The 12,139-nt window shown below is 40.7% G+C and overlaps 1 protein-coding gene across 2 annotated transcripts in view; it reads right to left on the bottom strand.

Moving 5' to 3' along the window:
* The window catches only part of atrx (ATRX chromatin remodeler), an 88,091-nt gene that overhangs the window by 18,608 nt on the left and 57,344 nt on the right, over positions 1-12,139 (bottom strand). For both annotated transcript variants that reach the window (XM_061927926.2, XM_061927927.2), the window contains one exon: positions 6,069-6,218. In XM_061927926.2, the coding sequence (XP_061783910.2) occupies positions 6,069-6,218 (150 nt within the window). The remainder of the gene's footprint in view (positions 1-6,068; positions 6,219-12,139) is intronic.

Below are 12,139 nucleotides of genomic sequence, written 5' to 3'. Positions count from 1 at the left end.
CTTTTTTCACGCAGCTTCGTCCATGTTGATATACGATTCCATGCGCGCCCACATCACGCTGGTTTTAATATATTATTAAAGTTTGACTGACCTATATGACTGTTTTTTTGACATTCCTTTAGCGCAGTTAGATGCGGCTTACAACACGGGGCGGCTTATAGGTGGACAAAGTTTTGAAATATGCCGTTCATTGAAGGCGCGGCTTATAACCCAGGGCGCCTTATGGTGCGGAAAATACGGTATATGAATGAGGTAGATCCCCACGACTTGATCAATTGAAAAGTAGCTCGCCTGCAGAAAAAGTGTGAGCACCCCTGTGTTATAGTTATTTGAATGACTCTAACCATAATATGTTACGTTAACATACCAGTTGGTTATTTATGCCTCATATAACGTACACTTATTCAGCCTGTTGTTCACTATTCTTTATTTATTTTAAATTGCCTTTCAAATGTCTATTCTTGGTGTTGGGTTTTATCAAATACATTTCCCCCAAAAATGGGACTTATACTCCAGTGCGACTTATGTTTTTTTCCTTCTTTATTGTGCATTTTCAGCCGGTGCGACTTATACCCCGAGCAATTTATAATCCGAAGAATACGGTACTAAAAACGTGCACAAAATAAGGAACGCAATTCATTTAGCATGTCTGTCTTCATGAATATGCAGAATATACGCTGATCATCATAAATCCCACAGTTCTGGGAGGAGAAGATGCAAATACAATCATTCAGCACAAGCAGTGCGATTTTTCAAGGCCACTGACCACTGCTGTGCAGGCGCCATTATGCATCTTTATTTATAGTATGTCTGAGAAGTGTGTGCAAACTGGCAGTTGCGCATATTGCTGTGAGAAAACAGGATATCGCGCTACAAAGACAGAGAATCCTTCGCCCTAAGTATGCATGTCAATATATTTCGACTGTCAGAAATAAACAGTCATATCGTCTATTCAGCAATATCAATATAGAATTTTATATCTGCTGGATGATGTAAGCGGCTAATTAAAACAAATTAAATGGGTGCATTTTGTTCTCTGCTGTACTTGACAAAGTATTTGCAGGACACATCACAACGATGCAAATGCAATCAAATACTGGCAGTGGACCTCAGGGCCATTGTTTTTCCCTTGCGAGTGGAAACCCCTGTGTTCTCCTGACAAGCAGATGAGCTCAGGGAAAAGCCGCTTACGGCACACAGGGGGCAGAGGAGGTAGAGTGTGTTGGAAAAATAATCATTAGGGTGAATTAGAATCTAGGATTACGCGAGGAGAGGGGAGACTGACTCCCGCTTGCTTGCACGATCAACCCTTCACACCAGTCTCCCAAATAAACACACTAATGACCCTTTGATTTGAACTACAAAAAGACAGACATCAGGGAAATAGAGAGACGGTACAAGGGCCGACCTTAAAAGAATATGTGAACATGAGACAGGCTGCTTTAATGCTTAAGCATGTAAATGGGATGGAACTGTAGCTTGGTATATATGGTCTCCTAGCAAAAGGTTCGAATATAGGGACAAGCGGTAGAAAATGGATGGATGGATATTCAGCTGAACATATGCACAAAATACCCTGTAATTCATATTTAAAAAATCCTCAAATTTAACTTATTCAGAGTACCGTAAATTCCGGGACTATAAGCCGCTACTTTTTTCCAACACTTTGAACCCTGCGTCTTATAAAAGGATGTACCTAATTTATGCATTTTTTTCGCTAATTTCCATAGTGTGTTGTGTTCAATATTTACCCGAGCAGAAGACTGAAATTGTGTTGTTTGTGCTATAGCGCCATCTTTTGGACCAGTTCGGTCAATGCAGGTGCTGCGAGTTAAAAAAATGACTTCCTGTTTTGCCTTAACCTCTTAAGGCCCAAGCTGTTGTTTACATGCTTTTTTTCCTTTCTCTTTGCTATTTGGGCTTATTGGACCCTAATTAGAATAAAAACTAAAAATAATCTTTTAATATGATGTACTTAGTCCATAAGTACACAAACGTGTACTTCATGTGTAGTGACATGCACATTTTTTATTTTTACACTTTTTTTCCCCAAATTCCATTGTATGTTATACTCTTCTGACACCACCAAATAGCAGTATACCGTATTTTTCGGAGTATAAGTCGCACCTACCGAAAATGCATAATAAAGAAGGAAAAAAACATAAGTCGCACGGGAGTATAAGTCGCATTTTTTGGGGAAATGTATTTGATAAAAGCCAACACCAAGAATAGACATTTGAAAGGCAATTTAAAATAAATAAAGAATAGTGAACAACAGGCTGAATAAGTGTACGTTATATGAGGCATAAATAAGCAACTGGTATGTTAACGTAACATATTATGGTAAGAGTCATTCAAATAACTATAACATATAGAACATGCTATACAATCTGTCACTCCTAATCGCTAAATCCCATGAAATCTTATACGTCTAGTCTTTTAAGTGAATGAGCTAAATAATATTATTTGATATTTTACGGTAATGTGTTAATAATTTCACACATAAGTCGCTCCTGAGTATAAGTCGCACCCCCGGCCAAACTATGAAAAAAACTGACTTATAGTCCGAAAAATACAGTAAGTGTTCTTATGTCGGCATAAGACCCGAATTCAGTAGTGTACACAATTGTGGAAATAAGAGCTAAAAGGTGCTGTCCACGCATGTGGCCACTAAGGCCTTTAGAGGTTAAACCGAAAGTAACCCTGTCCATAGCGTTTCTGCTTGAAAGGATTCTTCATTCATCAATCCAGGCAGCATTTGTAAGTTTCATAATTTGACTAAAACAATTCATACTTGCTAAACCGTTCCATGTGTGAAGTCTGTGAAGTGCTTTCATGTATGTCTGCCCGTGCTATCGTAATATAATGATACTAGCGTTGTCCGCATTAGTTAATATAATAGAGTCTCTGTGTTAGTGTTATTCACATACAATGGCATTCTTTTTTTGTATTGCGTCACAAAAACATCACTGAGAAGTTATTGAGTCTGTTTAGCGGATTGTAGAGCTAGCTTCCGGAACTTCACTTCAACGATGACTTCTGTTGTGTTTGATCAGACGTTGTTACTGGCAGTTTGTAAATAACAATTTACAAAATATTTCTGCGTAAATAACTAATTTCACAGCGTATATATCTGCGACTTATAGTCCAGTGCGCCCATACTTGCCAACCTTGAGACCTCCGAATTCGGGGGACACACACACACACACACACACACACACACACACACACACACACACACACACACACACACACACACACACACACACACACACACACACACACACACACACACACACACACACACACACACACACACACACACACACACACACACACACACACACACACACACACACACACACACACACACACACACACACACACACACACACACACACACACACACACACACACGTAAAAGCCAGTAAATTAGAATATTTTGAAAAACTTGATTTATTTCAGTAATTGCATTCAAAAGGTGTAACTTGTACATTATATTTATTCATTGCACACAGACTGATGCATTCAAATGTTTATTTCATTTAATTTTGATGATTTGAAGTGGCAACAAATGAAAATCCAAAATTCCGTGTGTCACAAAATTAGAATATTACTTAAGGCTAATACAAAAAAGGGATTTTTAGAAATGTTGGCCAACTGAAAAGTATGAAAATGAAAAATATGAGCATGTACAATACTCAATACTTGGTTGGAGCTCCTTTTGCCTCAATTACTGCGTTAATGCGGCGTGGCATGGAGTCGATGAGTTTCTGGCACTGCTCAGGTGTTATGAGAGCCCAGGTTGCTCTGATAGTGGCCTTCAACTCTTCTGCGTTTTTGGGTCTGGCATTCTGCATCTTCCTTTTCACAATACCCCACAGATTTTCTATGGGGCTAAGGTCAGGGGAGTTGGCGGGCCAATTTAGAACAGAAATACCATGGTCCGTAAACCAGGCACGGGTAGATTTTGCGCTGTGTGCAGGCGCCAAGTCCTGTTGGAACTTGAAATCTCCATCTCCATAGAGCAGGTCAGCAGCAGGAAGCATGAAGTGCTCTAAAACTTGCTGGTAGACGGCTGCGTTGACCCTGGATCTCAGGAAACAGAGTGGACCGACACCAGCAGATGACATGGCACCCCAAACCATCACCCAACCATGCAAATTTTGCATTTCCTTTGGAAATCGAGGTCCCAGAGTCTGGAGGAAGACAGGAGAGGCACAGGATCCACGTTGCCTGAAGTCTAGTGTAAAGTTTCCACCATCAGTGATGGTTTGGGGTTCCATGTCATCTGCTGGTGTCGGTCCACTCTGTTTCCTGAGATCCAGGGTCAACGCAGCCGTCTACCAGCAAGTTTTAGAGCACTTCATGTTTCCTGCTGCTGACCTGCTCTATGGAGATGGAGATTTCAAGTTCCAACAGGACTTGGCGCCTGCACACAGCGCAAAATCTACCCGTGCCTGGTTTACGGACCATGGTATTTCTGTTCTAAATTGGCCCGCCAACTCCCCTGACCTTAGCCCCATAAAAAATCTGTGGGGTATTGTGAAAAGGAAGATGCAGAATGCCAGACCCAAAAACGCAGAAGAGTTGAAGGCCACTATCAGAGCAACCTGGGCTCTCATAACACCTGAGCAGTGCCAGAAACTCATCGACTCCATGCCACGCCGCATTAACGCAGTAATTGAGGCAAAAGGAGCTCCAACCAAGTATTGAGTATTGTACATGCTCATATTTTTCATTTTCATACTTTTCAGTTGGCCAACATTTCTAAAAATCCCTCTTTTGTATTAGCCTTAAGTAATATTCTAATTTTGTGACACACGGAATTTTGGATTTTCATTTGTTGCCACTTCAAATCATCAAAATTAAATGAAATAAACATTTGAATGCATCAGTCTGTGCGCAATGAATAAATATAATGTACAAGTTACACCTTTTGAATGCAATTACTGAAATAAATCAAGTTTTTCAAAATATTCTAATTTACTGGCTTTTACCTGTGTATATATATATATATATATATATATACCGTATTTTTCAGACTATAAGTCGCAGTTTTTTTTCATAGTTTGGCCGGGCTCCAGTGCGACTTATATACGTTTTTTCCCCTTCTTTATTATGCATTTTCGGCAGGTGCGACTTATACTCCGGTGCGACTTGTACTCTGAAAAATACAATATATATATATATATATATATATATATATATATATCCATCCATTTTCTACCGCTTATTCCCTTCGGGGTCGCTGGAGCCTATCTCAGCTACAATCGGGCGGAAGGCAGGGTACACCCTGGACAAGTCGCCACCTCATCGCAGGGCCATATATATATATATATATATATATATATATAAAAAAATACCCCTTCCCCTTCGAGCTGTCCTGGATGAACTGAAATGATTTTTTCCAATCATTTTGGAACTTGCAAGCGTACTTCTTCTTAGTCGTCGTCGCCATGTCTCTTCATTCTTCTGCTTCGTCTCTGTTATGTTTTTGGACATTACTACTTGCCGTAGTTTTGAAGCAATGCATGATGGGAATCCGGACGTTGTGTGTCAGTGTATTAACGTGCCGGCTGGAATAAACACACGCTGAGAAATAGCTCTGTGCCTGCCTACTTTATGGGTTAGAGATAAACCTACGAATAACGGAGACATATATAATAGTCTCCTTTTCAGGTGAGAGAGGACGCTAAAGGCACGCCCCCAATATTGTTGTCCGGGTGGAAATCGGGAGAAATTCGGGAGAATGGTTGCCCTGGGAGATTTTCGGGAGGGGCACTGAAATTTGGGAGTCTCCCGGGAAAATCGGGAGGGCTGGCAAGTATGAGTGCGCCTAATGTATAGAAACATTTTTTCCCAAAAATTTAGTGGGTGCGGCTGATGCGCTCTATAGTTCAGAAAATGTGGAAATTGCTTTTTGCGAGTACAGACAGTGACATGTTTTAACTGCAGCTCTAATACTTGATATAGTATTTCTATGGCAAGCAAAGGTTTTATCTACTTTTGCCTATTCTTGCTGGTAAATGTGTTAATATATGTGCTGTGGTAAACATCATGGTTACCTTCTTCTCTGCTTCGTACTCAGCCCAGGCTGCTTTGCGATCCTCCTCGCTTAGGGCCTCTTCCTCCTTGTGATCCAACAGGGAGTCATGTTCGTGATAGAATGCAATCTGGTCCTTGTGGCTTTGCAGCAGCTCCGCCAGGATCGGATCCTGCAACAGTGGGGAGACAAAAGATCATTTTTAAGTCATTAGCAGAAAGCAGTGGCGTTGTTCTCCTGTAGGTAGACTTCAACAGTCTTAAAAGAAATCCCTCAGTGTTCACCAGGTCTACGAGATTATTTTTTATAAAAATTGAAATCGGGAATTTTAATTATGATTATTTATTATGTTGGGTAGAATACAGGTCGGCAATCTACTTGCTGTAATAGGGTCCCAGAGGTTGTTAGTATTAAAAATACAAATTTAGCTCTAGTTATTAATTTTTGTCGCTGACAGGAGGCAGCTCTAAGCTAGCAGTGTATGTCTATACAAAGCGCGAAGCCTCACTTCAGTTAAAGGGGAACATTATCACCAGACCTATGTAAGCGTCAATATATACCTTGATGTTGCAGAAAAAAGACCATATATTTTTTTAACTGATTTCCAAACTCTAAATGGGTGAATTTTGGCGAATTAAACGCCTTTCTAATATTCGCTCTCAGAGCGATGACGTCACAACGTGACGTCACATCGGGAAGCAATCCGCCATTTTCTCAAACACAGAGTCAAATCAGCTCTGTTATTTTCCGTTTTTTCGACTGTTTTCCGTACCTTGGAGACATCATGCCTCGTCGGTGTGTGTTCGGAGGGTGTAACAACACGAACAGGGACGGATTCAAGTTGCACCAGTGGCCCAAAGATGCGAAAGTGGCAAGAAATTGGACGTTTGTTCCGTACACTTTACCGACGAAAGCTATGCTACAACAGAGATGGCAAGAATGTGTGGATATCCTGCGACACTCAAAGCAGATGCATTTCCAATGATAAAGTCAAAGAAATCTGCCGCTAGACCCCCATTGAATCTGCCGGAGTGTGTGAGCAATTCAGGGACAAAGGACCTCGGTAGCACGGCAAGCAAGGGCGGCAGTTTGTTCCCGCAGACGAGCGAGCTAAACCCCCTGGATGTCTTGGCTCACACCGTCCCTTATGCCACCGAAGATGATCAAGAGAAGAATATCGACCCTAGCTTCCCTGGCCTGCTGACATCAACTCCAAAACTGGACAGATCAGCTTTCAGGAAAAGAGCGCGGATGAGGGTATGTCTACAGAATATATTAATTGATGAAAATTGGGCTGTCTGCACTCTCAAAGTACATGTTGTTGCCAAATGTATTTCATATGCTGTAAACCTAGTTCATAGTTGTTAGTTTCCTTTAATGCCAAACAAACACATACCAATCGTTGGTTAGAAGGCGATCGCCGAATTCGTCCTCACTTTCTCCCGTGTCGCTGGCTGTCGTGTCGTTTTCGCTTGCATACGGTTCAAACCGATATGGCTCAATAGCTTCAGTTTCTTCTTCAATTTGGTTTTCGCTACCTGCCTCCACACTACAACCATCCGTTTCAATACATGCGTAATCTGTTGAATCGCTTAAGCCGCTGAAATCCGAGTCTGAATCCGAGCTAATGTCGCTATAGCTTGCTGTTCTTTCCGCCATGTTTGTTTGTATTGGCTTCACTATGTGACGTCACAGGAAAATGGACGGGTGTATATAACGATGGTTAAAATCAGGCACTTTGAAGCTTTTTTAGGGATATTGCGTGATGGGTAAAATTTTGAAAAAAACTTCGAAAAATATAATAAGCCACTGGGAACTGATTTTTAATGGTTTTAACCATTCTGAAATTGTGATAATGTTCCCCTTTAATAACCATCACTCTGTGTTGCGGCAAATAAAAACTATATTTCTTAGTAGTATCATTAGCACTTGAGGACCATGCTTAACATGTTACACATCAAGTAAGAACAAGAAGGCGCAGATAAGGTGGCAGGCTAGTTGTTAAGCCAGCTGTTAAACTGGCTTTGAACACCACAAGTACAACAAAAATAAATATGTGCTGAGTAAACTTTAAGATGTCTAGATAGAGCTGTGTTGCAGCAAAAAGAAACCAACTAGGAAATAAAAAGATTCATGAAGAGTCTGGACTAGAGGGTACACTAATACTAATTGCAGTGTATTTAAAACATAAAAAAAACAGTTAATACATGTGATCGGAATCGGACGATCTCACTCATTTATGATTGGCATCATAAAACCATGATGGGAACGTCGCTAATCTGTATTGACACCTGCAATTTGACAGGCCTGTTTTACAGATCATGGTGGCTCGCCATGTTGCATTGAGCTGAGGGTACTAGTTTGACTACTGCCGCATGTTTTGCAGAAGTAGACGTAGCATTTGATATTGGTGTAGGTAAAATAAATAAAAAATGGACTTGCGTTTCACTGACATTTTTATTTAGGACAATACCTGACTAAAATTAAACCGCAGCACCAGACTCTTCTCAACAAACAAACGCTGCGGCGGGTTTGCTTTTCTTGGTGCCGGCTTAGCTTTAATATTGATGTACAATTCAGCAAACTGGAGACGTCATACCAATGTTGCAACATTTACAGCTTCACAAACCAGTGCACAGAGGAGATCCACTCTGCACCTCTACCTCCCGCCCCTTACCCACCAGCGCAACCCACACAAAATCAATCTACCTCTGAACTCTTGACAGTGAGTGTGAAGTTGCAAAGCAAATTAATCATAGATGTCACGTGCGCAAAGGAGTGGGCAAGATAAAGCAGACACAAAGTGGGATGAAAGGAGACAGTGATTGCAAATCTGTACAGAATAAGAGAGAAAATAAACAGTGGGCCAGACACAGTGAAACTGGATCTCTCAAATTAGAGATGTAAGACAAGCAGACAAGCTTGTATACACACATAATTCACATGGTAAGATCTACTCAGGCCACCAACCTGGGCCAGGGAAAGGCCTTGCTGGATTGCTTTATTGTGGACTGCTGGAACAAGCAGCACTTTTCCACGTTTTCCAGCTAAATGGTCACCAGCGCTGGAGGTCAAATGACAGTACCGATGCTCCCCCTGGAACTAAGTGCATGCTGTGATACACTCGGAATTCCCATCAGCAATGGCTTTAGGGTGGTCTGGTCCGTCTCCCATTCTTTGGTGACCTGGCGCTAATCATTGTCTGTAACCTGAACTGGTCTATTTGCATCCTGATGGACCTGCATGGTAAAGCCTATCGCGTTAGTGCAGGAGAGCAAAAAAAAAAAAAAACATGAGCCACTGGGTGGGCAGAAAGGATGTAAATGAACCCACTTAATGCGCATATGGCAAGAAGGAATTCTGGCATGTTCAGTAGTAAGATGACATTGTTTGGGGAGGGGGGAGCAGCAAATCAATTAAACATTGAAATTCCTTGCTCATAATTGAATGGGAGCCTTTATAAAAAAAAAAAAAAAAATTAAAAAAAAAATTATATATATCTATATCTATATCTATATATATATATATATATATTAGGGATGTAACGGTAAACGGTATATTCATAAACCGCGGTAAAATTCTACACGGTTCGTAATACAGTTACCGGTAAATATTTTAGTTATCGAAAAAAACGTAATTTATTAATGCATTTTAGGCGATATTTCTCATTCCCTGAGAAGCGTTTTGGCGGGCTTTATGGCGTTGTACTTTGTTCAGCAGTCATTGAACACTTATTCCTTTGAGTATATACAGGTAAAAGCCAGTAAATTAGAATATTTTGAAAAACTTGATTTATTTCAGTAATTGCATTCAAAAGGTGTAACTTGTACATTATATTTATTCATTGCACACAGACTGATGCATTCAAATGTTTATTTCATTTAATTTTGATGATTTGAAGTGGCAACAAATGAAAATCCAAAATTCCGTGTGTCACAAAATTTGAATATTACTTAAGGCTAATACAAAAAAGGGATTTTTAGAAATGTTGGCCAACTGAAAAGTATGAAAATGAAAAATATGAGCATGTACAATACTCAATACTTGGTTGGAGCTCCTTTTGCCTCAATTACTGCGTTAATGCGGCATGGCACCCCAAACCATCACTGATGGTGGAAACTTTACACTATACTTCAGGCAACGTGGATCCTGTGCCTCTCCTGTCTTCCTCCAGACTCTGGGACCTCGATTTCCAAAGGAAATGCAAAATGTGCATGGTTGGGTGATGGTTTGGGGTGCCATGTCATCTGCTGGTGTCGGTCCACTCTGTTTCCTGAGATCCAGGGTCAACGCAGCAGTCTACCAGCAAATTTTAGAGCACTTCATGCTTCCTGCTGCTGACCTGCTCTATGGAGATGGAGATTTCAAGTTCCAACAGGACTTGGCGCCTGCACACAGCGCAAAATCTACCCGTGCCTGGTTTACAGATCATGGTATTTCTGTTCTAAATTGGCCCGCCTACTCCCCTGACCTTAGCCCCATAGAAAATCTGTGGGGTATTGTGAAAAGGAAGATGCAGAATGCCAGACCCAAAAACGCAGAAGAGTTGAAGGCCACTATCAGAGCAACCTGGGCTCTCATAACACCTGAGCAGTGCCAGAAACTCATCGACTCCATGCCATGCCGCATTAACGCAGTAATTGAGGCAAAAGGAGCTCCAACCAAGTATTGAGTATTGTACATGCTCATATTTTTCATTTTCATACTTTTCAGTTGGCCAACATTTCTAAAAATCCCTTTTTTGTATTAGCCTTAAGTAATATTCTAATTTTGTGACACACGGAATTTTGGATTTTCATTTGTTGCCACTTCAAATCATCAAAATTCAATGAAATAAACATTTGAATGCATCAGTCTGTGTGCAATGAATAAATATAATGTACAAGTTACACCTTTTGAATGCAATTACTGAAATAAATCAAGTTTTTCAAAATATTCTAATTTACTGGCTTTTACCTGTATATTGATCACCCTGTAATAAGAGAGCACAGCTTGTAGGTTAAATGAGCACAATTGAATATCTTAGTTGCTCAGATAGTAATGTGTTTAGATACGTTTAGATATGGGTATGTCGAAAAGATCGCAATACCTGCGCTTGCTGTTACAGCATATACTGCTAAAACCCCCAAAAAGCGAAAATCAGAGGAAGAAAGATGCTGTACGTCCAAAAAAAAAAAAAAAACAAGAGCCAAAACTCAAATACTGGTCCAGCATATTCATATGCGGGCCAGTCTTGGGACTAACTTTGGATGCGCAAGTGGCTGTTTTCCTTCTAGACAGGTATGGATTAGAATCAAAAACCGGTTCTGAGCCCAGTGTATCAATTCCTTGGAATCACTTGCCATTTCGTCTAGCGGTTCTTTTAACGGTTCTTCCAGGTGAGGATCAAATGCTGAATTGATGGAAGTGCTCCGAAGTTTGCCGACATTGTACAAGAAAAGATCGGGGAACATGCTTTTTTTCGCTGTACCAGAATATGATGAGCGTATGTCGCACTTGGCTTCACTGTAACCACGGTGGGGGACGAGGAAAGACTTGTGTATTGTTTCCTTTATTTTTGATAAGCTTACAATGTTATGCAGAGGTATGGTCATAACAAATTTATCGACAAAATATACTATTTTTTAATCATGGTGGAGAGTGGGGCGGGGGGCACGAAATATTTTCTTCTTCCGAGGGGGGGCGTAACAGAAAATATTTGAGAAGCACTGGTATATGGCAATATACCAGCTTAGCAACATAAATGAGTATTTCAGAGTAAAAAACAAAAAACAAAAACGTACCTGTGACATTTATTTTCTGCAACAAAATACGAACTCAGGGATCCTTGGATGCAATTCCAGACTGTCAACAACCTATGCAATTTCGTGCACTTCTAGAGAGGAAGAGGACACTGGGAGGGACGATCACCGAGGTGAGAGCAAAGCAGAGTGGTGGGGGTGGGATTTACAGTTCGAATTTTGAATTCTGCCTGGTGACAAGATTTAAGAACCCCAGCTTTAAGTTTAGAACTACTTTTCAGCCACCCAGCCGTTATACTACTGTAGCTTAGTCCGCACGGGCTATGGGAGAGGCACTTTTAAACGGAGTTGT

Source organism: Nerophis lumbriciformis, linkage group LG35 (assembly GCF_033978685.3).
Source record: "Nerophis lumbriciformis linkage group LG35, RoL_Nlum_v2.1, whole genome shotgun sequence".
NCBI classification, from domain to species: domain Eukaryota; kingdom Metazoa; phylum Chordata; class Actinopteri; order Syngnathiformes; family Syngnathidae; genus Nerophis; species Nerophis lumbriciformis.
The sequence above is the reverse complement of the archived record's forward strand: the minus strand, read 5'-3'. Positions and strand labels throughout refer to the sequence as shown.